At 39.7% G+C, this 25,366-nt stretch overlaps 2 protein-coding genes across 15 annotated transcripts in view; both read right to left on the bottom strand.

Annotated features, from left to right (window-relative positions):
* IMPG2 (interphotoreceptor matrix proteoglycan 2) overlaps nt 1–23,628 on the bottom strand; it is a 71,134-nt gene extending 47,506 nt beyond the window's left edge. For 5 of the 8 annotated variants that reach the window (XR_003533814.1, XR_003533819.1, XR_003533815.1 and 2 more), the window contains exons 1-3: nt 17,482–17,603; nt 15,921–16,181; nt 5,878–6,044 (exon numbers count right to left, since the gene is read on the bottom strand). Coding sequence is in view for 1 of the 8 variants with exons in the window: in XM_027681027.1 (XP_027536828.1) it covers nt 5,878–6,044; nt 15,921–16,181; nt 17,482–17,554 (501 nt within the window). In the remaining 7 variants the exon portion in view is untranslated. Of the gene's footprint in view, nt 1–5,877; nt 6,045–15,920; nt 16,182–17,481; nt 17,604–20,975; nt 21,519–23,509 lie in introns of those variants that run through there. The other 3 variants (XR_003533818.1, XR_003533816.1, XR_003533817.1) reach the window with 3 other exon arrangements.
* SENP7 (SUMO specific peptidase 7) overlaps nt 21,550–25,366 on the bottom strand; it is a 42,456-nt gene continuing 38,639 nt past the window's right edge. For all 7 annotated transcript variants that reach the window (XM_027681030.1, XM_027681033.1, XM_027681031.1 and 4 more), the window contains 2 exons: nt 25,027–25,177; nt 21,550–23,782 (listed from right to left, as the gene is read on the bottom strand). In XM_027681030.1, coding sequence (XP_027536831.1) covers nt 23,645–23,782; nt 25,027–25,177 — 289 coding nt within the window. In that variant the 3' untranslated portion in view covers nt 21,550–23,644. The remainder of the gene's footprint in view (nt 23,783–25,026; nt 25,178–25,366) is intronic.

Below are 25,366 nucleotides of genomic sequence, written 5' to 3'. Positions count from 1 at the left end.
GATAAAAGTATGACCATCACCCATCAAAACCCCTATGCTAATGTAAAGCTTGCACACAGACAATTACCACCTTGCAGCTTTATGCCAGGGGTAAAATCTTAGCATTTACAGTAAATTCAAAAGGAAAGTATGATCTGAATACCCAGTCTCCAGAGGACTGAAAAACAGATTCACACATTTTGGATCAGTCCCACAGACTGAAATATAAGCCTAGTTTTTTAAATTGTTAAATGTAGGGGTTTTCAACCTAGGATGTGAAAACAAAGCATTCCCTATTGCTAAACTAGCACAGTCTGCAATAGTTTGTAGTGTGACTGTCTTCCTCTATTAAAAGTCTAATTTGCATTCCGGTCTGGGGTGTGGGGAAGCACTGACATACTTCAACTTCATTGTGAACAGGCACCTTTTTCCCCTAATTAGAAGACACAGGCTCTAGAGTTCTAATATTGGCTTTGTTTCTCATTTATTACAGAATAGCCTTTGCCAAAACACCTCAACTTTCTGACTCAGTTCCGTCATTAAGAAGCTAGAGTTAGAAACACACCTCCTGCACATGGACCTGCAAAGATTAGTCAATGTCTTTACCCTTTGAATACTGGAAATGATCTATAAATAGTTCTACATAACAGCAGCATCCACACCAAAGCTCAAGGGGAGCTTTTACAAAGTGAAGCTACCTCTGGCAGATGCTTCGTACAAAATTAGTTCTCTTCCTAACATCATTATTATACCAATTCTTCTAAAGCTGGGAGCTGAGTTTTGTGTCATTTGCACTAACACTCCCCTTTCTCAATAGTTAGTTTTATATAATGCAAATTTTTCACAAATTAATACAACTCCAGAACATTGAATACAAGCTACCACAATACCACAAATCACTGGATGAGCTTTTGTCAACTTATGAACTTGCAGAAAAGCAATTATATAGGATACTCTTGCCTGACCCTAAGAGACAGTTGTTATGCACAGAAGACAAAATATCTTGGAGGTAATCCCAGGAAGGAGAAAAAGGTGGAGGAAATGTCAAGGAGATCTGAAATAATCTCATATTAGTTTAATCCTGTCTGTGTAGTATTGTACCAAGCATATTTGATTTAACATCACATATACACTTCATTTAAAACAGGAAAGTCATACCAAGAAATGACTCTCTCTCTGCCTGTCCCACCATGGTGCACGGCAGAACCACGCTCTCATGAAGACAAGGCCACAGCATTGGGGATAATTCAAGGAAATGGATCACAATGTCCAGAAGTGAAACTGTAGGGAAAGAAAGGATGGGGAGCAGTGCTCTGAGGCACATCCCTGATAGGTAAGGTAAAAAATACGGCCTACAGTAAGAAGAGAGATAACAGGGACAGCTTAGTGGAACAGACAGCTCCACAGCAGAGGTGAACTTTCAACACAGAAATGATTCTTCAGTGTGTTTTGGGCAGTGCTATCTAGAAACAAAGAGCAAAACACAGAAAATGAGGAAAAACTAGAGACTTGCAAAGTAAAGGATCTGACTGGACAGGGTTGATGAGGATGAAGCATCGTTTCTGAGCTCTGCCTGGAAAAAGATGAGCACAGGCTTCATGGTTGACAGTTTTTGTGCTCTGTCAGGTGCAAAGGAGAGATCAGAAAGGAAGATTTAGGCTGGAATTGGAGCAGAGTGACCAGAAATTGCCTAAGAGATGGAAGGGAGATGAGGCAAGATTCGAAGAAGCAACTAAAGGTTTGCGTAATTGTGGCAAAGGTTGTGGGGTTTTCAAGTTAGAGAAGGATAAATCTTGTAATTGAAAGAGTCTAAGTCAATAGGAGAACAGTAAGTGTAGGGATAAGAGTGAAGGTGAAGGAAATCTGACATTATGGCTCAAAGGAGGGCAAGGGAATTTCTGTTTTGCATCCATAAGGGGGAGTGGGAGATGTGAAAGAGCAGACAGGGTCTTCTTTTTTCCAGGTCTAGAAGAATCTGGAGGTGTTCTATGCAAAATAAAAAATGTGAAGGACTGGAAACTGTGGTTGGGACATTTGATTGACCCTGAGATTGGCTCATTTGGTTAGAGCATGATGCTAATAACACCAAGATTGTGGGTTTGACCTTGTATGGACCATTTAATTTAAGAGTTGGATTTGATGATCCTTGTGGGTCCCTTTCAACTCAGAATATTCTGTGATTAAACAGAGAAGGACAATGGTTAGTTCACAAAACAGGAAGAGGAGAGACTGCAGAAGGAGTCTTTCTGCTGCAGGAACCTTGGGAAGACAAAATCATCTACTTCTGTGAGGTATTCAAACTACAGCACTGGGAGTAAGTGGTTACAAATGACTCACATCGGTGGGATGCTGCATCCCACCTTTGAACACAGCTCTCAGAACTCAGGCAAAATCACTTATTTTACACTGCTAAGTGCCCATTTCAGCATGCTAAGGAGGTGTTTTGTTATGCTGCCCATTCAGGCATCCTAAGTCTTCTGCCCCTTTTACCCCAACCTGTCACTGAGCAGTTAGTTAGTCAGTCTGTGCTGCAAATACTCTGAAACAGATGGAGCTGCTGATGGGTTGGAAAGTCAATACTAAATAAAAGTACTGATGAGTCAACACCATCTTGTCCCAGGAGCTTTTCAAGTTGCCTTTTGGTAGGTTAGCACCTCTCATCACAGTTTTGGGGATTCCTGGGCAAACTGCATTTTGGTTCTCAAACAAAGCTGTTGCTACAACTCCTTTCCAGGGTTAACTTTGAGCTTAACTCGTGGCTCTCAGACGCACCAAAAAGTGCATACAGCACAAATCTCTTTCTCACCAGAAACCAAAAATCACACAGACCCACTTCCTTTGAAAAGGATTCATAACCCAATCCATGTTGTCCCATTTCATATGCCCAACACTGTCAGATATGCTTTGTTATACACCTGGGGCTGTATATGAGCCCTTAGCAGGTATAGCTGAGTATCTGCTCAACAGATTAAGTTATGGGAGCTCCCTTAATTCTTCATTTCTCATGACACCTTTTCTCAATGTCTTGTCATTGTAGATTGTCATCAGGTCTATGAGGAACAGTAACTCAGTAAAACTTCATTTTCTGAAATTTAATTGAAGTGTGGAGAAGTAGAAATTGTGACATATAATCTGCCATAAAGGATGGATTTGCCCTAATACATGCCCACATTGGAAATGCAGGAGGCAGACAGAACTTTACCCTGGAAGCACTCCAATATCATGCTTTAAGCTGCATTTTGCTATGGATTTGGATGGAGATTCAGCTTGGAAACCCCACAGATTTATTTTTCCTAATTTTTAGATACGCTGAACTTCTTTTGAGAGAGAGAAATGGAAAATTCACAGCATGCAGGACATCTAAAAATTAAAATTCATGTTGCTATCTACCAAAAAGTAATGCAAAAAGACACTCTGAAATAAGACTGCCAGAAACTGCCAACATGCCCAATATAAAAGAGGCAGTAGAGCAATGGTGTGGCACTAACAGCCAATATATGCCAAAAGAAAAGCAGAATTACTTTTATCAGCTGCATGCTCTGAACTAAACTCTTGAAATTAACCACAGCTGATTTACAGACATTAGAGAGCAGAGGAAGTTTAGAGAGAAATGGTATTTAATGAGGCATGTAATGGCCAAACAAAAAAACTACTGCTAACTATGTATGCTGCTTTTCTACAGTGCCAGGCAGAAGTGAATTTTCCTTTTTAGCAACAGAGTGGGGACTATTCACATGTATCACACTTGCACACTGCAGAGTACTGTGCACTGTGACATGATGGCAGCCCTTGGATGAGAAGTGCTCAGCACTTTAGAGATTGAGTCTAAGGAACGGAAAAACAAATGGCAACACCTGACCATGAACAAATGAAGGAAAATGCTGTAATGAGAGGGAAACAAAACCTCACAAACAGTGGAAAGGCTTGACCACACAACTTGGTCAACTTAGCTGGTGAGAGTGGAAAGAATAAGAGGATAGGACGAAGGATGTTCTTAAAAGCAGAGATGTATTCACTGGATCTGTTTGAACTTTAAAAGGCTTCACACTCTGACAAAAATTTTGTTCACGAGCACACATGAGAATGGTGAGTCAGCACTAGAGCTAACAATTAAACTCACACTCTGACCTATGTATTCAAAAATACACCATTGGATCTTTTGAAGGTGGCTGATTGGAGGATGTGAGAGAGAGCTATTGCCTTCAGTCTTTGGTTCAAAGTTAAATTGAGTTCAGGTTTTTATTTCAACAAAAACATCACCTGACAGATTTGTGACATTTTATGAGGAGCACAGTGGTGACAGCATTCAGTCCCTCTTATCACTGACTAGTCTGCCATCAAATCAGCCCAACAACTGTCACCTTTTACCAACTGTGCTGAAAGCAAATAGAAGGATGAACAGTCTTTTTCCAGAATATCGCAATGCTGAAAGGAATATATCCATCTACAGGAAAAAGGAAACCTAAATTACACATAAACCAGATCAAACACAGAACACTTTATCTGACTCCACTGTAATGCTGCAGAGCCATACCCAAAAAGGTAGAGCAGCAGTGGGAAGTTAGATGCATCACCCTCTTTGCAAGAGTCATTTTGATTTCTTTTAATATGCTGCCAATATAGATCATCTCACTGCCAAAATCTTACATAAAACAATGATGCATGCACTCTACACATAAAAAAATCAAATGAATTTTATTTCTCTCAATCTTTTTGCAAAGTCTTCTAAGGATAACAGCATCATCACACATCACAGAAGCAAACTGGCTGGCATCACCTGTGAAGACTAACATGAAGGCTCAGGAGAAAAAAAAACCAAACAAAACACCTTCTTTTCATTATCCACAACAGTTTTATATTCACATTCTTTAGTGCACATTCCTAGCATACAAGTCCATAAAAGAACAGAAGGGAAAAAAGTCAGTGCATCCACACTGGCTGAAAATCACTGATCCTATGGGATCAAACATTTAAGACTTATCATAAGTTTCATAAAACTACTCATCCATTAGCTTTCAAAAGTAGAAGACACTCTAATCTTAAAGAAGTCCATAAGCCACCATGCATTTTACAACAGCCTTTTATCCAGAGAAATTAAGCTATCTACTGTATCTTAGATGAATACAAAGTTAAACACTTAATTTTAAGATTCACAAACTCCTGAAAAAACATCTTGGTATTTCATTTGAGATAGGGTTCTTTAGTTTGGCTTAACACCCCTTTTGTTATCTTTAAGGTAAAATAAGCTTGCTCGAATTGAAATAACAGACAATATACCGAGATATTCAGCATTTTTTTTATTACCTTGTTTTACACTCATACTCTGATTTTAACTTCTGCAACTCCCCATGGTGACAATGTTATCAATTGCCTTCATAGGACACCAAAGATTTTATGTTTTTAGGTACTCTCATTTCAGTCAGGCAGCAGTGTGCAGACACCACAAACCTATAGAACATCAAACAGGCAATTTTGCCATATGTCTGGGTAGCATCAGAAACACAGTTCAGAGTTTCCTGCCTCAAAGTGCCAGTTGGACTGAAGGCATCTCAGTGTGCAGCTCAGAGCAGGAAGGCAGCTACATGCCACAGGGGGAAACACGCCACAACCTGACTCATGTCATGCTGCCTTTTCCAACAAGGTGTCAGACACCATCTACTTGTCAGGAATATACTTATGGAAAACAACATTCTCTTCATCGCTGTTGCTTCTTTCTCCATTAGATCAGCCATAACTTTTGGAACTGATCTCAGAACTATGGATCCAAGAGCTGGAATACTCATGCCTATTCATTTTAAGGGCTCCCCACATTACTGCCTGTGATATGCCAAGTTCCACATTGCAGTGGGACATCATGTTCTCACCCATGAGAAAACACCAAGCAAGTGCTGTACCCACCTTCACAATCAGACTCCGGTGCTCCTCAGATTGACTGAAGTTTGTGCCCATTTCAAAGATACTCATTATTCCTTCCTCACACAGGCTCATCCAGGCATTATATTCTTCACGCTCTGGCAGTCTGTCCCAGAATGTCTTGAAGACCTCCCAAACTGTTTCCTGACACACTGAAGGCACAAGAAAGGTCTGGTGTTAGTATAACAGGAGTGCTTCCGTAGTTTCCTAACAACCATCAAGAATAATAGTATTTTTACTGAGTGAAACTGCTCTTTGATCAATGGGTCAAATTAGAAAACTTAGAAAATCAAAATAGTATGGCAAATGTCCTCACAGAAAGTAGAGCTGGAACTTAATTTGTAAGAATGATAGTGGCACTGTTCAAAGTTTTAGAGGCTCAAGTAGGAACAATTCCTTTGGACTCATCTTTACACAGAATTTAAAATACGTTTTAGGAATTATAGTTGCATTAATAACTTGAAAAACAAGGTAGGATGATGAAAAAACAATAATATGCCAAGAAATAAGGCAAGCTCTAACCCTACTACATATATCCACTGAGAAAGAACTGGACAGCTCTGAACAGTCAGACTGAGAATTAAGAGTTAAATTGTCTTGTACTACCCTGGCTGCTTTAATCTCCCGATATCTGTCTCTGAATGTGCTCTTTGCCAATCAGAGCAGTTGGTCACATTACCCTTAAGCAAGAACCTCTCTGTGATCCAGGATAACTGGAAGAGAGGAAGATTTATAGGATTTTCCTTGTGTCCTAGAAGAGAACAACATTAAAAGGTGAACTCTAAAAATCACTCACAACAAATGCCAGGCTGGAGTAGTAGCAGACAAACCTGTTTTTTGGCCTTAATCTGATCTCACTGTTTAAATAGACAGTCCAGCAGAGGAATGCTTTGCATTCTGGGAGAGTCCTGATATCGTAAGCACAACTCTACAGGAGGCTGACCATGAATCTATTTTCAGAAAGTCATTTTCTTCAAACAGCTTAAAAATTAGCTCTAGGCTGCCAAAATCAGCACCTTACTGTTATTTATTCTTGATTCTTTGTATTCTGGATTCCAAAATTGTTTATATGTGCATATGTAAAACTTAACACATATATTACATATGGAAACATATTTTTATTCAACTAAGAGATAGACATTGTTCTTAAATGCAAAGGCTTTGCAAATAACGACCTTAAGGAACTGTTTCCCATGCAGTAACACCCTTAAAGCTTAGCTGATTCTGGCACACTGGATGGTACCATGGAGGAAAATGTTCTTTTCTTTTTTCGACCCTGAATTTTAGTTTATCAGAGCAGTTGAGACCATTTCTCCATTGTGGAACTCTGCAGATACACAGATATCTCTCATTTGTATGCCACACTCCTGACAGCTTTCCTGTGTGGAGATCAGCCCTGTAGCTCCTTTGATATGTATGACCAGAGAAGAACACGCTCCCCCAACTCTGCATTATTAACTGTCAGTAGTATAATACTATTCCAGAACCCCTACAGGCAGTTGTAAAAAACAGTAATTTGGAATGTATTGGATATGTTTCCAATCAGTTTCACTTATGCATCTTCGTTAATCAGAAACAAATTGACAAATTGACGATTTCATATCATCCCCTCAAGTTACCCTTGCAAAATTCTTTAGGCAGGGACCACATTTCCGTATGACCTCTGCACAGACCTCAGGCAATGAAGCCATAATCCTGCTCTGGGATTTCTGGATCCTGCTAGAGTACTAATAAGCTTCCTGAGGCAGAACAACATCTGCAGTATTCTCTCTACCATCCCACTTGTAAGAGCTAAGCATCCAGGAAAAGACTGAAGTCTAGTATCAAATCCAGAAGCCTACACTAAGGCTCTCATTTCTTTTGGTGGTACTTGTATCCTACACTTTGACTAATGGATCTTTCACTCCAGGTACAACATTATAAAGCAACAATCCTGGAATGAGATTACTCCCTTGGGCTGGGATAAGTCCTCAGCAGACTGTCAGTAAGAACTGAAGCTATGACAAAAGAGCTTGCACATTGCAGTGACACTGTCTAATCCTAGAGTTTTCAAAGGGCAACAGGCAAAGGACTGGCTTTCCAGTTGCAAGTAATTGAAGACAGTTTTCCTTAATGCTCTTAAATAAGTTTAAAATAAATGTGATGAGACAGTGTCTTGCCTGAATACAAGCTGGTCCCATATGAACAGTTGTTCCAATCAGCTCCCAATAGATTAAGGATTTGTTGTGTGTCCTTTCATTTGGAATTAGACACCCCACTGAATTCCAGTCCCAAAGGCTTTGTGCCATCTGTGGGCTACAAGCCCATTAATTAGACCTAAGTTGTCAGAACAGTTATGTATTCTGTGGAAGAAGGAAATGGGATGTGGATAAGGAGTCACATTTTGTTCTCTCTAGCCTGTCCTACCTCACTGTTTCCACAGAGGTGAGCAGTAACAAGCTGGACAACATGGTGCAAATTCCTTCTGTATTCAGAAGGAAAAGGTAGGCACATTTCTACCTCCTGTGCAGTATGAGAGTGTGTTAGTTTTGACACACAGGGAGGGATTCAAAGCAGGCAAACATCTACCACAACTGCCATTTAATACTTGAAACCACATCCTCAGCCACGGTGAGCTGCTCGCCAACATGCTCACCCTGCAACCTTGTTGACACACAGTCCATCTTGTCATTGTCCTATTTATTCCAATTGGCCAGTTTGTAAAGCGGGGGATTGCTTTACAGGATAACAAATCCAGGTTGTAAGGACTCAACACAAACACCATCCCCAGATAGGCTTATCTATATGGTGTTCAAGAACAAATTCATGGCTAAGAAAGAGAACAATTTTGTTTCAGTCTGTCTCATAAATGTTTTCATCGTTTTGTAGTTAGATGAGAATCGCGATTCCAAGCGCAGAAAGAGAGCAGCACAGTTTATTTGGTGTGGTTCAAACCACGTATACGTAAAGGAAGAAACAAGCACAATTCTATCTCCCATCTCTGCTTCAGATATGTCAAAAAAGGAGCTAGTTCTTTGAAGCCAGGAGCCAGCTTCATTGACATGGCCACACAGGGAACTGAAGAGACACTGTGCTCACAGTGCATTCAAGTCACCTAATAAATGCTTTTAACTTGAAGGTGGAGCCCACCCCTGTGATGTGTTTTTGACTATCCAAGTTTTTGGTTTTTCTTTACTAGGGAGGTTTTTCAAGGTTTCTTATCAACAAATTCTTGAGAACTCCCATATAAGAAAAACATGTTTTTCATTAACTAGATTTTAAGTCTCAGAGACTCTGTAGACAAAAGTTGGAGCACAAAACCATAAAGTTAAAAAGGACTTTACTGAGAGCTTCGGTAAATAAGTATAGCTTACTGTATAAAAATAACTCACTATCTTTTCTTTCTGACCTTCCAGAAACTTGCCAGTATCTGTGTCACATACACTGTCTACATATGCTGACAATATGTGAAGCTCCTTGAAACCAAAAGAGAAAATGAAAGAAAATGAGTGTCAGGGGAACCAAACAGTTTACCCCTTAAACTTTTTAATTAGAAATGTAACTTTGACTTTTAAATATAAAACATTTAAAGTATATAGGGAATGAAAGAAAAATTGCAATGTTAGAGCTTATAATAAATTGCCAGCAGCCCAACACTTCAGAGTTGTGACTGAAGCTGCTGAATAGGCTTTGCATTATGATCTTTCCAGGATTTACGTTTCTAAGACTAGCTATGAAGTTCTTAAAAACAACCAATCAAGCAGCCAGTCCTGCCAGCATCAGGAAGGAACGGCTGAGCAGACCCAGCAGCATTGCCACATGCCACCTGAACAGCAGATCAGCCCTCAGGGCACGTGTGAAGAGCCGGTCTTCATGGCTAGATCTCATGCCACACTTTCACTAGCCCATTACAGCGCTGGCCACCGCGCAGATATGCGGGACAGCATTAGCAGCACCAGGCCCTGGAGGAGACAGGATTTGTGATGAGGCCTTTAATCCCCAGCAAACAAAACTGATTAAAAGAATCATAAAATCAAGATCAATCTTTTAAGGCAGTGAGCTAAGGGTCTTGAAGCTACTCATAGATGGGAAGGTAAGCTCCTCTAGGAAATTTCTTCCATCATCCCATGGCCGCAATAATAAATAATTTGTATTTTACTGTTAACTGATCTCTTGGCTACCTTGCAATTTTCCTCTGAGTAATTCAAATGTTAAAGAAATGAAGGTTTATGATATAAAGAGAGGCTTCCTGCTACAGGGATGCGATCATTCCAGCTGACTACAGGAAAGGAAACAGGTATGCTGAAGACATGTAACTGACTGGCACAACAAACCAGAATTCAAACCAGGAATGCAAATCACATGGCTTGTTGTGCAGTTTGTCTCCAAAGTACACTTTGTATGCACGTACTACATTTTCCATGTACTCCATCCTGAAAAACCTCGGAAATTAAAAGTCACTTAACTCATCATTTAGAGAATCATCTTCAAGGTGAGAGAGGAGACAGGAGAAAATTGAAAGACCGGAATGCGTGGTCCATGCCCTTGTGCAAACTTCTACTTGAGCCAAGTGTCACAAGCACTTAAAGTACGCAATGTCTTGACCTTTAAAGGTTTCAAAGGCTGCTTCAGAAAGCTGGACATGTTGTAAGACCATATGATTTGTCTGCTAGCATATCTGATTCAAAAGACAAAAAGCCCAGCTCTTGGAGCTTATGTACTTCAAATGCAGTGTTTACACTCAAGTGATGCTCACAGATAATAGAGAATATCCTGAAAAGCTTAAGATAGTTGTGTTTCAGCCCAAAAAATTCGACATAGGCAGGCACAAGCTCTTTTCAGTGTTAGAAATCTGCAGGAAGGGGTGAAAAAAATTTATTTCAGTCTTTCTTTCCTAAAGACTTAATCACAGTTTTCAAAGCCTCCAGCTAAGATCTGTGATGTGACGAGATGATCTCTCTCGCTCTTTCTGAAATTCTCCGGTATGGCTACACATCTCATTCACCTGGGTAGGACATAGCATTCTTGTGGTTCAAGCTTTACCATCGGGGATGCATTTATCTCTCAAACAGAGACAATTAGCCTATTACACTCAGTCTGTGCTCAGGGATTTCTGAGGTTAACAGAAGGGGCACCACATGACAGCACTGAGCACCCTGTAGGGGGTAGGGTGGCTTTCTGGCCATTTGTGTAAGTGGGCAGTGCTGGAGTGTAATCCAAGTTAAATCTCATTAGTGCTTCTTAAGAGTTGAATCGTGTATGGTGGCTAGGAGCACTGAATCAGGCTGAAAATTCTATTTTGAGGCAACATGAGACCAACAACTCCTCCTCTCTAACAATTTCTGCACAATTGAATGGCTTAATTGCAGAGGGGTTTGATTAAGACTAAAGTGACAGACACCTCCTAAGAGGTCTTCCCTGCAAAGACTTCATTAGCACTTGTTAAATGAACTAATACACACAGGCAGAGAAATTACTCATCTACTGCTGAAATGCTATTGTTTATGGTCTATAACACAGCAACCCTTAAACAATTTATAAAACACACCAGGATATTAAATTGACATGGAGTTGAATGTTAATTAGCTAATCCACATGAAAGATTTTTTTCTTTGAACACTAACATACTAATCTCTAGCTCACAAACTATTTTCACCAGTAATATTTCAGTAACAACAAAGGAGTGTTTTTCATGGAAAAAGTCAAGCTTCTTAGAAGCATATGCTGACATCTAAAAAATTCAAACGTAGAGGGAGACAGAATTAGTCCTTTTACAAATAAACTTCAGAAATTTATTGCAGGGTATGAACTATGCATAATACGTGCCAGGGATGAGGGGGAAACGGGAAAAAAGGCTCACTCAGCCAGATTCTTTATTTATTGAATGTTTTTTTTAGCCAGGTACTTTTTATGACTTGACTGTTTGATTTCATCATTATTAGCAAGATCTGAATAATCTATAACATTTAGGATTTCAGTATCAAATGGAAACTTTACTCTTTACTCTGTCAATGTGCTTAAGTAAACAGATTTGAAGGAACCCATGAAATGGGAAGATGAGCAAGCACAGTGCTATGCCCAAGATTACCAAATTTAGGGATTATAGTCATACATAGCATTTAATTCCTGAGAAACAGCTTTTACTCTTTCCAAAGTTCAAAAATGCCTGCGTGTCTCATCAGCTATGACACACTTCAATGCCCTCTATTTCCTTGTTTGGTCAGTATCTTCAAAAGCTATCCTTAGATGTTCAACTTTATCTGAAGTTCTGGCTGACAAACACAGTTCTGGCAGAGAGACTATCTGATTTACTCACGCGAAAAGATGTATTCACTCACAAGCATACACTGAATAGTTTAAGACAGAGGGTCACAGCAGGAAAAGCTGCTAACAGAATTTAGGAAAGGTAGCCAACAGAGTAATTATATCTCAGAGGCGGCAAAGAGAAACAGTATTACTCTGAACCATGGTGTTAAAATCCAGCAGAATCCAGCAGCCTCTCTTTTACCCAATTTACAGGCATGGGACAGGGAAACAATACAAGCCATGCCATTTTGTAATCTTTATATTGTTTCTGTTTAACCTGCTAATTCAACTTCTAAGTCTATTACAATCCTCAGCCATCTACCAGCAATTTACACAATAGAGAATGGACAGATTCACTGAATTGTCTACATAAGGTGACTGGTCACGACAGACTTTTGGTCTGTGTGGGTATGGCTATTTTTTGTGTAATAAATTTTACTTGACTGAGGCTCAGACTACCATTTCCCTGTCAGCAGTAAAGAACATTATTATTCATAATAGGTATTACCATATACAGCCCACTCACTATCTGAAATCCAGATGTTGTGGTCAGAGAAAAAAAAAAAAGCTGTTAAGCCTACAGCAATACGACATAAGCACTTCCTTAAAGCCTATGACAGAAGCGTTCATCTGTCAGTCTTTGACACTTACAGAGGCTTTTGCCAGCTAGCAAAAGTAAATAAACCTAGGAGCTACAGGTAGATAATTATATTCCCACCTGTTTCCTTTAAGGTAGACACAGATAGAACAAACATAATCTGGATAATCAGCACATGCAAACCTTTCTGCTTTTCTAACAAGATCTTCCATCAAAATAGCAATTGACCTTTCCTTCCATGGTAGTGGCACTGTTTATTGCTCACAGTAAAACAAAACCATGGAAAGAATAGATTGTATTGAAACCATCCTTTCCAGAGAAAGTACAGGAGATTGAAGCAATTTCTTACTTCAACAGATACAGAATAAAAAGATTTTAAAAATACACACTGGGATCAAAAAAATCAGCAGATTCTGTGTACATTCATATTTATTCCCCTTGCGGTCAGTTATTTTATTAGTCACTGACAGTAGCTGGTGTCTGAGTGACAGTGACCACACTCTTTCCTAGGACTATTTTGTTGACAGAGGACTGTGGTGATTCAGCTAGCTAGTAGAAACATTGTATATAATTCAGTAATACACAAGAAACAGTTTTACTGTGAATGAAGGGTTGACTCTGGCTGGACATCAGGTGCCCACCAAACCTGTGCTATCACTTCCCTCCACAGTCAGACAGAGGAGAGAAAATATAACAAAAGGCTTGTGAGTCAAGAAAAGGACAGGGAGAGATAACTCACCAGTTACTGTTATGGGCAAGACAGGCTCAACTTGGGGATATTTTTATAATTTATTACCAATCAAATCTGAGCAGGGCAATGAGAAATGAAAACAAATCTTGAAACACCTTCCCCCCACCTCTCGCTTCTTCCCAGGCTTAACTTCACTTCTGGTTTTCTCTAACTCCTTGCCTGCAGTGGTACAGGGGGAGGACTCCTCACACTCTTCCCCTACTCCAGTGTGGGGTCCCACCCACAGGAGACAGTCCATGAACTTCTCCAATGTGAGTCCTTCCCACAGACCACAGTTCTTCACATACTGCTCCAGAGTGGTTCCTTCCATGGGGTACAGTCCTTCAGGAACAGGTTGATCCAGAATGGGTCCCCCATGGGGTCACAAGTCCTTCCAGCCTGGGCTTACCACAGGGTCACACCCTCTCTCAGGAACCCATCTGCTATGGTGTGTGGTCCTGCACAGGTTGTAGCAGGATCTCTGCTCCCCTGTGGATCTCCATGGGCTGCAGGGGTGCATCCTGCTTCACCATGGTCTGCACCACGGACTGTAGGGGAATCTCTGCACCAGGGCTTGGAAAACCTCTTCCCCCTTCTTCTGCACTGACCTTGATGTCTGCAGAGCTGTTTCTCTCACATATTCTCACTCTTCTCTTCAACTGCAATTGCTGTTCTGCAGCAGCTTTTTCCCTTTCTTAGATATGTTACTCCAGAGGCGTTGCCACTTTTTCCTGATGGGATCAGCCTTGGCCAGCAGCAGGTCTGTCTTGGAGCCAGCTGGCATTGCCTCTATCGGACATGGAAGAAGCGTCTGGCAGCTTTGCAGAGAAGCCACCCCTGTAGCCCCCTGCTACCAAAACCTAGCCACACAAACCTATCCCACAGCACATCAACTCTCACATACCTCAGGTCCATTTACTCAGGATGTGATTAACTAGACACCACCAAACACAGTGCAAAGTGTTGCTCCTACCAAAATGAAGATGACAAATTGCTTGAACCAGATCTTGCTCGACCAGCTGCTACTTAAGTCATCCCTGCTACTTGCAAGACCTTTTTCAAAAGTTTTAAGTTAAAAGTGCTTAGGGTTGTCATAGCATCTGTGCTCAAGAAATCCTTGTGGATTATGAAAGTTGTTAAGTCCAGTAAGGAAGCGGATGGAATAGGTGGATTTTTGGTTCAACCTAGGATCATTAAGTCCTATATACAATTCTACAACATAATTTATGGATTTTCCTTCTTTATTAAAAGCTCACACTTTTGCTTACTTGATGTTGTCCTTATGTGCCAATATCACAGACAACTGAGGGGTGACTGCAGTTAAAGCACACGGTATGTATGGATTCACTGGGAGCAAAACAAAGAGCAGTTGAGTGCTATTGGGTGGATAAACAGGAAGATGGCAAAGCCTGTCAAACTGCCAGCATGATCATCAATGTCAACATGCCTTGCCAGCTGGGCACACTTCATATTTGAATGAGGGTCTAATCTCATATAATTCCACTTTGTCCTCCAAGTATGTTCTTTATGTTTACTTTTATGCAGACACTAAGCAACTCCTGCTTCTAATAGTTTTTCACTTCTCTAAGCGAATAAACTGTGTTACCAGTAAGAGTTTCTTCTATAGGCAATCAAGTCTCACTAAAAATAAGTCTCTGAACATCCTTCCTTCTCCTGTGACAGCACCTCTTTGCCATTTTGCCAGTTATGTACAGATGTTAAGATACTACAAACTTTTTGAATGCTACAATACAAAGACACAAATACCAGAAGGTACTGCATGTGACACCCCACTCCAGTGTTGTCAGCCAGAAGGGTTTGAGGCACATCATATTGCTGTAATATTTCATCAAGTGAAAGAATATTTCAACTTTTCAGGGAAAGCCCTGTCCAACTTCCACATCTTAAAAGAGAGGCTTCTTGCCTATTACACTACAGCCTGATACACAGAGATTGGCTTTCTAGACAGAACATACTATGCTTTGTGTGACCAGCCATAGTCAAAAGTCACATGCTTGAGACACCAATGTCTCAGATTTGACCCTTCTGACTGATTCCCCAATGAATTCTGCTAGCACCTGAAGAATACTAAATAAAAACAGTCATTTAGCTAACCTGCATAACCTGCTAACCTGATAAAACCCTGTTTTTCTCAGCATTCAAAGTGTTCTGTGAGAAAGGATTAGTTTATTAAACACTGAGGTTCCAGGGACCCAGAGTTCTTATATATGAGTGTAACTAGAAGGTGGGTTTTTAGCTCAGAACAGCTCTCTTAAGGAAGATTATCACAGAAAATTAAATTTCTTGGGTAATAATGTATTTCCTATGGCCTGGTGTTTACTGTGTTTAAAAGCTTGATCTATTTCTTTTCATAAATACATGTTCTTTGCATCCATGAGATTTACAGTCACTTACCTCTGAGCCTGAAATATTTCAGGTGGTTGGCAATTGCCTGCTCAATAGATTCATCAGGGCAGATCTTAACTCCACTGGGAAACAGAATGGATCGCTTCCTTCGTAACAGCAAATGCCTGTTGAACTGTTCAGCCTCCATGATGCCATTGGGCTTTTTCAACTCAGGAGGCAGAGAAGGGTTTGCCAACTGCCAGCCACTGAGCTGAGGGGTTGGTGAAACACCTTTAGCCTGTCCTCCTCCTGTAGCTGAATAAACTTCTGCTGTAAAATTAAAACCACAAATAAATTTCTCAGATGAAATAATGATGAAATCATATATATCTTCATGTCATTTCTATGGTCCCTGGAGGACAAAACTGTGCTTTTTTCTGTTAACAGAACCTGTCTGTATGATTGTCCTATTATAAAAAACCTTAAGCTCTTTACAGCATCCCATCAAACGGTTACACGGCCTAAAGCTCTAACTCTTTGAATTCTAATGCTTTTTGGTTAACTTCCCTTCTGTGATTTGGCTTGGCTAAGTCAATGGGGCTATATTTGTGAATAAAAATCTATTTAGAAGCTTTCAGGACCAGAAATTAAATAAGTCATTAATTAAGGACTACTCTTATTCCGTACTTTCTTTTCACAGGAAACATTTATATCCCTCGCAAAAAGAAAAGCTGCTTGAATGGACAGCTAACAGGTACACCTTTCACTGCTGTGAGACAGGTCCCTACTCAACCAGAGCAAAGGGAAAAAAAGTAATAAAAGAGCTCATCAGCTTCAGGGCTTTGGTTAATTTCCTCTTATACTAGTTGTTCCACATCATTCCAGAGGAAACTTGTGAAAACAGCTGAGGATAGAATGTGTATATTGGGATTTAGTCTGACAGTCTAGTTCTCTATCCTTCACAGTCAGCTGATCCAAAATTATTTAATTCAACCTCTTTAACTTTTTCCCCAGAAAACATGCCTGAAGAAAAATCACAAGAAATTATTTATTGGAGAAAGAACAGTAGTAATTTTTCATTCCACAGATTATGAGTTTATTCTGCAACTTGAAAGTCAGTAGCACCTTTGACTTCTATGACTGAAAGATGAAGAGTGTGATTATTTTGATGTTATATTAATAGTCAGCTCTAGTGCAGAAGATCACCACCAGATGGTACATCAGAGGGAGAAAAGAACATCAAAAATGTCACTAAGGCAAAATCCCAATCTTTACTCAAACTGACACATATTCAGTGTCCATAAGCAGAAGACAGAACCTTACTTTTTAAATTCTAATACAAAATCAATAAAGAAGAAAAAAATTACCAGTGTTTAACATCTCCCAAAGTTGGAAAAATTGCCTCCTGTAGCTACATTCTACACTCAAAAAACCACAAACGTGCTGTTATACCTCATGGAAGTCACTCTAAATATTCCATATTTACACTGCTATCAAGGCACAGATTTGACCAAACATTTCTCTGTATTAGCTCCCTTTGTTACAATTAAAGCAGAGAGGTATTTCTAATTCTACACACTGCCATAGGTAAACTTAGAAAAAAAGTACATAAGTAAGATTTCCGCATTACCTGCAACTACCTGAAGATCGGCGTTAATCATTCCCGGAAGGCAAAGAAAGATTTTCCAAATTAAGCCAAACATACTTATTTGTGTACAAAAAAAAATAAATAGAAAAGCAAAAAAAAAAATCCCTTTTAGCAAAAGAGCTGTTGTCCTTAAGGTAGCCTTGAACCAACCAAGAGCATTGCCCTTCTTGAAAATGTTTTGACGTCACATATCATTATCTTCGGAGAAAACATTAGGTAAAACAAGTCAACCAAGACATCCTGGGAATGTTCTTTTCAAAGACAGTATTCCGCTTCAGCGAAGAAACAAGAAAAGGTGATCAAAGTGAACTCCTTGGAGCTAGCAGATGGACTGACACAATTTTTTAATTTTAATCTGACCAGCTAAGCTCTTTACCAGAGCTTGTCATACCATTAACAGACAGTCCAAACAAGGACAGCACCTTTCACATCCAATTAACCACGTTTTTTCATTGGTCTTTCAATTTCTTCTCTTTTTTAAAACCATGCTGACCATAAAGCATCAGAGGGAGCATGCTAGTCTCCAGTGGAAGGTCTCAGCATGCTTTGTGTTCTGCCTATACAAATATATATACATACATAAATGTATGGCTCGCTTAAACACCATTGCACATGTAAGCACGGAAGCAACCTTTCTGTAGGACTGTTTCTTCTGGTGACAGGGCTGCTGCCTGAGTTTGTGCTAAAGGAGAAAGTCTTACACCACTATCCCTTGCATCCCAAAAACAGTGCTTCCTCCAAAGATAAAGCCAGGGCACGTTGTGATTCTTTCATCTCTGTTCAGGTATTACCTGACACAAGCAGTAGGAACAAATTAGTGTAGACACCCGAAGAGATCATCAGCCAAGGACGAATACAGAAAGGAGAGAGTACTGGAAAGCAGTAGCACCTCCTGTCCAGGGTCAGGTCGTTGTGGAAACGTGTACGGAAGCTGTCCTGCAATGGCAGACTGTATTCAGATGACTAGGAGATCTCCAGGGCTGTCTCCAGGGTAGTGGTACTCAGGACTTGCTGGTTACTGTGTTCAGATCAATCTGAACAAACTGTTGTTTTGTCTGAAGTGACTATTTTTGGTAGTGGTTTCGTGTAAGCATTTCAAAGCTGGATTCCCAAGGCTTCCCAGGTATCTGTCTGCAGAGCTTTTGTACAGAGCAGCTTAAGCATACAGTGCTCACTCCTCTCTTCCAGCTGCTCTTCTGAGCTCCCAGGAACTCACATATCAGGAATTATCAGTATTATATATATATGACACTGACAGGAATCAAATAAAATCACCTTTGTTTTTAGGCTCTGTCTTCTGACATGAAACAGATTCCAGCTGGTATTTTTCAAAACACCAACATATGTTCTTAGGGTTTTCCCCCCCCCACAAACCTATTACATTACACTGAGCTACTCAAACGACCCCAGTTTTCTTAGAATCAGACATTTTTGATCTATCAAACCATCACTGTTGAGCTAGTCTCTCTGTCAAGCTAACTACAATGCTGGCAGCACCATCAAGTGCAGTCACCACACTGGAGCTGAAAACTGAACGGCACAGGACCAGCCTTGCAACGGTGCCCAGAATACGTGACAACTAATCCTTTTACAGACAATTCTCAGAATACACATACTTCAGTAAAAGTATGAAACCCAATTAAAAGCTTTCCTGTAGAGTTTTTAGATTTACGGCATCGCTGTTTCTTTCAGCAGCAAAGTACTCAAAGGCACTGAGAATGTGAATAGTATAAAACCCAACTCCTTTATATCTCTGTCAAAATTTGTTTTCTATAGTATGGCTATGTCAGCTTCTGTGTGATAAAATACTTTAAAAATTTAAATTCAGTTTTATTAATATTAGTTCAAGCTATCAATTTTAAATTCAACTGATTTCAGCACTGAAATGTAGATTTGCAACAGCTGAAAATCTCCTACATATACAATAGCAAAAGGCATAACTAAAAATAAAATCATCATCTAAAGTTCCTTAAAGCAAGCAAAATAACTCTTGCAATAGATTTCCAAAATAACTGTGGAAAATTAACTCCTTCATTGATTTGACTACAGCCTTTACAGTAACACTTTGTACCAGAAGATGTGTAATCCTTCATTTCCAGCAGCCAAGTTGTATCTGTTCAAAACTATTCAGGAAAAGCATATTCTTGCTGAATGAGAAAAAAAGGGAAGTGTAATTCTAGTGATGAAACAGGCCAAGGTCACCTCAGTACCTCCAAAAATAAAGACAGTTTTCTGACAGTTTGTATTTCTGAGAAGAAATGACATGCACTTTCATATAGCAAATGTGATTAACTGACTTATAGTCCTCTCCAGGGTAATGCTCACTGAAATTCTGCTACAGCACACATACTATTCTAAACAATGTCCTTGTTGTTCAAATGCAATTTATTAAAAATGCTAAATTCACTCATCTGTAACTACAAAATAAAGGTATACTTGAATGAAATCACTCTAATAAAGAACCACATCGTGGCAGACACCCACTATCTCCAAGCTCATGTGGTTTAATATCAAGATTATAAATTGCCTCCTGTGACTGGATACAGCAACTGATTTTATGGCATATGACAGGATTCAGCAACACAATTCCTAATCAGTTTAGCTGAGGCAATTACACTAGACAAAACCTCTTCACTTGTTCAGTTGCTGTGGTTACTGTTGCCAAGCATTTTACCATCACCACTTTTTACCTGTGCTCTTGGAGAGTTCTCTGGTCAACCACCTCTCAAGAATAAACCCTCCAGCTGACCCAATTCAGCTCCCCAGAGCCTGTTGTACTGACATCTCTTCCATTGTGTAGTATTTTAAAGTATTTGGAGCAGAAAAATTAGGAAGCGAGGTCAACCAAATTAATCTCACAATTCATTATCTACTCTGTCTGTGTAATGTAAACCTATTTCCAGCATTCCTCCTTTTCTGAACTGTTGATCAGAAATCTCTTACCTTGTTCAACAGTCAAAGATGATCCCAGTGGTCATGCTTCATCTTTGAACAGTATTTCCAACTTCAATTTTGTTGAACAGAATTATTGCTTAGTCTTGGCTTTATTCGACACATTTTCAATACTGAGACCTCTCAAGTCTCATTCCTGCTTTTCCATTTTTTTTTTTTGGGTGGGGAACAGGGGAGGGGCAGGCAGGGGGGTTGTCAGAAGCAAAATTCTGCTTCTTTGCCATAATCAAGATAAAAGTGTTAATACTGTGGTCTTCAAGCTTTTATTATGTTGTAAGGTAGTATGTACTGAGTACTGCAAGTTCATCTCAGGGTCAAGTTCTAGGAGGCAAGTCCCACAAAAGCACAGATGAACTGTGATGAATCTATACCTGCAATTCCAGAGGAAAAACACAGTAGTCCCTGGATGCTTTAAAAAAAAAAAAACCTCACACTTGCAAGTTCACTTCTCCAGTTCTTGATGAAGTCTTGGGTTTTTTAAATATTTTTCCTGAAAGATCTTGTGTTGTGCTTGCCAACAGTACCTTAAATGGATCTCCATGACTCAGATTTCTTCATGGAAGTTACCTTCTGGTCCCACGAAGGCAGAATGTAGCAGAACGAAACTGATAGTTACATTTAACACTTTGGGTACAACAGACTGCCTTGAAACCAAAATTACACAGCTTAGGATGAAGTCTTACAAGGATTAGTTTGCTTTGAAGCATCATGTCACTCCACCATTTCAGTAAAACAGGGGTTAATACAGGAAATGGAAATGAAGGAGATGTGCAAAAGGGTCCCCGAGTCAGACTGGTGCCTTGCACATGATAAAAGTTAACTTTGGGGAATGTTAGCAAATAAAAAGGAAGCACTAAAGTACCTGGAGAGTAACTTCTTCCACAGACACTTCTCAGCATTTACCACATACCTGGTAAATGCAAATGGCTGGAATGGGATGGGTTGCAGCTGGTGGTCCAATAATGCCTTTGACAGACATTTGGGTTCAGAGACACAATACTGTGTATACACCTTAAAAGTAGCAAGATGGCCTATCTTTCACTTAGCTCATGGGTTATTTGTGGCAGCTGGGAAAAGAACAGTAACAATCACATTCAGTAACTTCTGGAGGTAATTTTAATATCAAATGCATTGGCATTCTCATAGCACATATGTAGCAAATCTAAAAAGCCAATCCTTTCATGTTATAAAATCAATTTAGAAAATTTTGTACATTATTTTTGCTTTTAAATATCTACAAACCAGTCAATCTGAAAAAGAATGAGTCACTTGATGATAAAAACTAACTTTACCATAAGAAAAACCCCAAACTCTTTTTCACAAGGAAACACTGAAAATATTCATCAATTAAAAAAGGGCACATATTTCTGCATTTTATCTTTCGTTTGTTTTACAATAAATACATAGATCAACCTTGTAAGTAATGCTGGTGTTGTGATTTAGGTACTGAACAACACAAACTCCGGGATGAGAGGGAGAGATGTTGGTGGGGTGGAGGGGAGGAGAGGTAGTGACAAACTACAGAATTAAAGTAGAAACAAAGACAAAAACCATACAGTAACTGTACTAGGCTGCTCACAGCTATACAGAAGGTAACTGCGCTCAGCAAATTGCTTTGTTTTCAAATTGCCTCTCTGCTCCAGCAAGAATGCTTCCTGGTTTGAGAAACAATAAGGGGGTGTGGGGAGGTGTTGGATGACTGTACAGAACCTGAAGTAATAACTGGATTTTCCAAGTGCTCCGTTTCAGAGTTACTCTGTCTTGAGGGAAGGGACCCTGAGAATTCTGCAACGACATAAAAATGTTTGCATTCTTTGGGTTGCTCTCAATTATTTTTACTCTCTATCCTACTTCCAGCTTTAAGAGCTCTAGTTTTGTACATGATTTCATGACACGAGGATTTTGTGGTTATCTGACACACTTTCTGAAGGGTGAGATGACAATTGAACTTACAGTGGAGAACAGGAGAAAACATCCTCTTAAAACAATCACCTTCTATCGTGCAGTAAGTACAGAAAAAAGTGTGCACATCAAAATGTTATTAAAATTTTATGTGATCACTATTTGACAAAAAACTACTTAAGTACGTAGGTCGACTGATAAACTTGTGCTAGTTTATCAAATCAAGTCTGAGTTCAAACACTCAATATTCAGGCATCTTTATGCAATTCTCCTAAGCAAAGTGTAAATCCTGTTTGTCATATATGTAAATAACATATCTTAAAGACATATCACACAAACATATTGACCTTAATTTTCAGTAAAACAACCTCAAAAGTCTGAGGGGTTAAGGCACAGCCCGCTTGCCTTGCTAATGCAGGTGATACCATAAGATTTGTAGAAATTATTCCCAAAAAACAGGTGAACAGCATTAAAAATCTACTGCCTATACACATTGTATTGGCATGTACTTTGAGAGCAAGTTGTCTTCTGAAATCTGATAAGAAAAAAGTAATAAAAAATACTTTAAAAAAAATCCACTCTTGACTTCAGAGTATTTCAACAGTCACTCTCAAGCAAATGTCTTCCACTCCTGGAAACTCATTTTTATGAAGAAAATGACAGGGAGGGGAATAATACTAATAAAAAATATAACAAAAACTCAGTCTCAAATCTTGGCAGAATTTTCTGACACATGCAGATTATGTCTGTATATAATCAAAAACAAAAACAAAACAAAACATAAATCTCTAAAGAGAGTCAATATTACATCCTTAAATTAAAACAATACATAGTATTCGCTCTATTTGTATCAGTTGCAAAATCAAAAGACACATACAGGGTCAAAATCCTGTCTTCAGGGCCAACTCCATGTTTATATACCATTCACGTTGATATAGAAATATAAAGAACAGGCTCCAAAAGATGAAAGTATTTTTATATCCTTGCGGCATATACCTGTAAGCAGCTTTCATACGCCAAACACAGGTTCAATTAGCAATCCATGTGCATTAGCTTTAACTTATATTTACACTCCTAGCTACAACCTTCTCCCTTCCCCCCTCCCAGCATTCTAAGACCACACAACACCATTGAAAAAAAATCTTTAAATAAATACACACTGAACAAAAAATACTTCTTGTGGGGTGTTTTTGTCTTCCTTGCAAGGCAGGGAGAGACCAAGTGCTGCTAGGTAGAGTTCCAGTTACTTTATACAGCAGTGTCCTTTGCTAGGTCTGCTTTATTAGATTTATTAGCTGCTGCTGCCACTATGCTGTTGAAAGTGCAGTTGCAAGATCAGGTCACGAATTTCTTCTCTTTTGCTTCTGATTAGCTGACGAGGGAACCAGTCCTCCAGATGCAGTGGCTCTTCAAAGTTAACTATGGGGTTCTGGTGACAGAAAAAGGAATATTTACAGCATGAATTTCCCAAAGCAGCCTTCAAAAAGAATTTCAAACCCTTCCACTGCTGCTGAGACCAAGGCGGCACAAACAAGTTCCCATACGAGTGTGACAGGCTTCAAAGTCAAATTCCAGTTCCTCCATCATAATCACATAATCACAATACCCTTACCAAAAGGTACTCATGGTTCCACTTCTTGATCAGGTGGCCTACAGCAGATGCCCACTACTATGTCACCCATATTAGCCTGCTCTTTAGTCACTACCCATAAACTCTCAGACGGCTTCTCATCCAACCTGAGGCAGAGATTCATGCATTCCAGCTGCTCTCACATCAAGGGCAACTCTACCTCCTTGTCTTCCCTGCCTATCCTTTCTGAAGAGTCTGCATCTATCCACTGTGGCACACCTGCCACATGAGGTATCTAACAACATCCTCAGCAAGATCTTAACCCTGCAAGTGCATGCAGATCTGCAATTCCTCACGTTTATCCCCCCACAATGTGTGCATTAGTGTACAGGTGCTTTGGAATGGCAATCTGTTCTCCCACAGAAGAAAAACCTGTCCACTGTCCAAGGCCCCACACAAGGCTCTGCATGCACAGGAATCTCAGGGAATGTGGACCACACATATAAGCACCAAGCAAGCACAGCCATTCAAAGGACAGAGCAAGAGGGCAGTGAACTGGATCAGGATGAGGAAGACTTAGGGACACCCTAGAAGGCAGTGCCTGAAGCCCAGGAGCTGTAGATATCTAAAAGTATGTGCTGAACAAAAAGAGAGGCTCCCTTAGGTCTGTGCATTCCCTTTTAAGAATTACTCCCTCACTCTCTCCAGAAGCTGTTGCCTGCAGAGCCACTCAAAGGCCAATGCACGAAAGTTTAGATGCTACAAGAACTGATGCAAAGAAAAGATACTTTTGTAACATCCATAGGGGAGGAATACATACATGAAACAGACTCCAAATACACCCAAATACTTAGGGATATTGAATGTGTCAATGTAAAAGCAACATTAAACTACAGGGTCAGAAATGTTTGCTGACAGACAGATGAGAAACCAGATATAAAGACCCCAGCCACTATGTGAAGAATGGGTTTAATCTCCTCTTCTTCAAATGGCTTTGACTGTGCATCACAGACTTTTGTGTCTGGCTATTTTTGTGTCTCAAAAATACATTTTTGGGGTTTAAGGTAATTTGGTGGAAAGGGAAAGGTAGTTTCAATTTGTACCTGGAAAAAGCTTTCCACATATTGCAGCAAATAGACCCCACAATCGCTGCTGTTATCTTGTTTAGGCACTCTGGGACACAGGTCAATCATTGTTGATTTACTGAATTCCCGATGTGTTTTTCGCTTAGCTTCCCATTCCATTTCAAGGTACCTACAAGAGAAAGCAATCAGTTGAAATATTTGAGAAATAGCTCAGTTTTTTGGGGATACTATTCATTATTGTTCCAGAGCTGGACAAAAAGCTAAAATAGCTTTAATCAATTTATTTTTAACAGAATCGGTCAAAGAAATTTATACACTATTTCAACTATTCAATATTCTACTGCACTCAGAGGCATCT

The sequence above is a fragment of the Neopelma chrysocephalum genome, unplaced genomic scaffold (assembly GCF_003984885.1).
Source record: "Neopelma chrysocephalum unplaced genomic scaffold, ASM398488v2 Primary Assembly neopelma1_60, whole genome shotgun sequence".
Taxonomy (NCBI): Eukaryota; Metazoa; Chordata; class Aves; order Passeriformes; family Pipridae; genus Neopelma; species Neopelma chrysocephalum.
The sequence above is the reverse complement of the archived record's forward strand: the minus strand, read 5'-3'. Positions and strand labels throughout refer to the sequence as shown.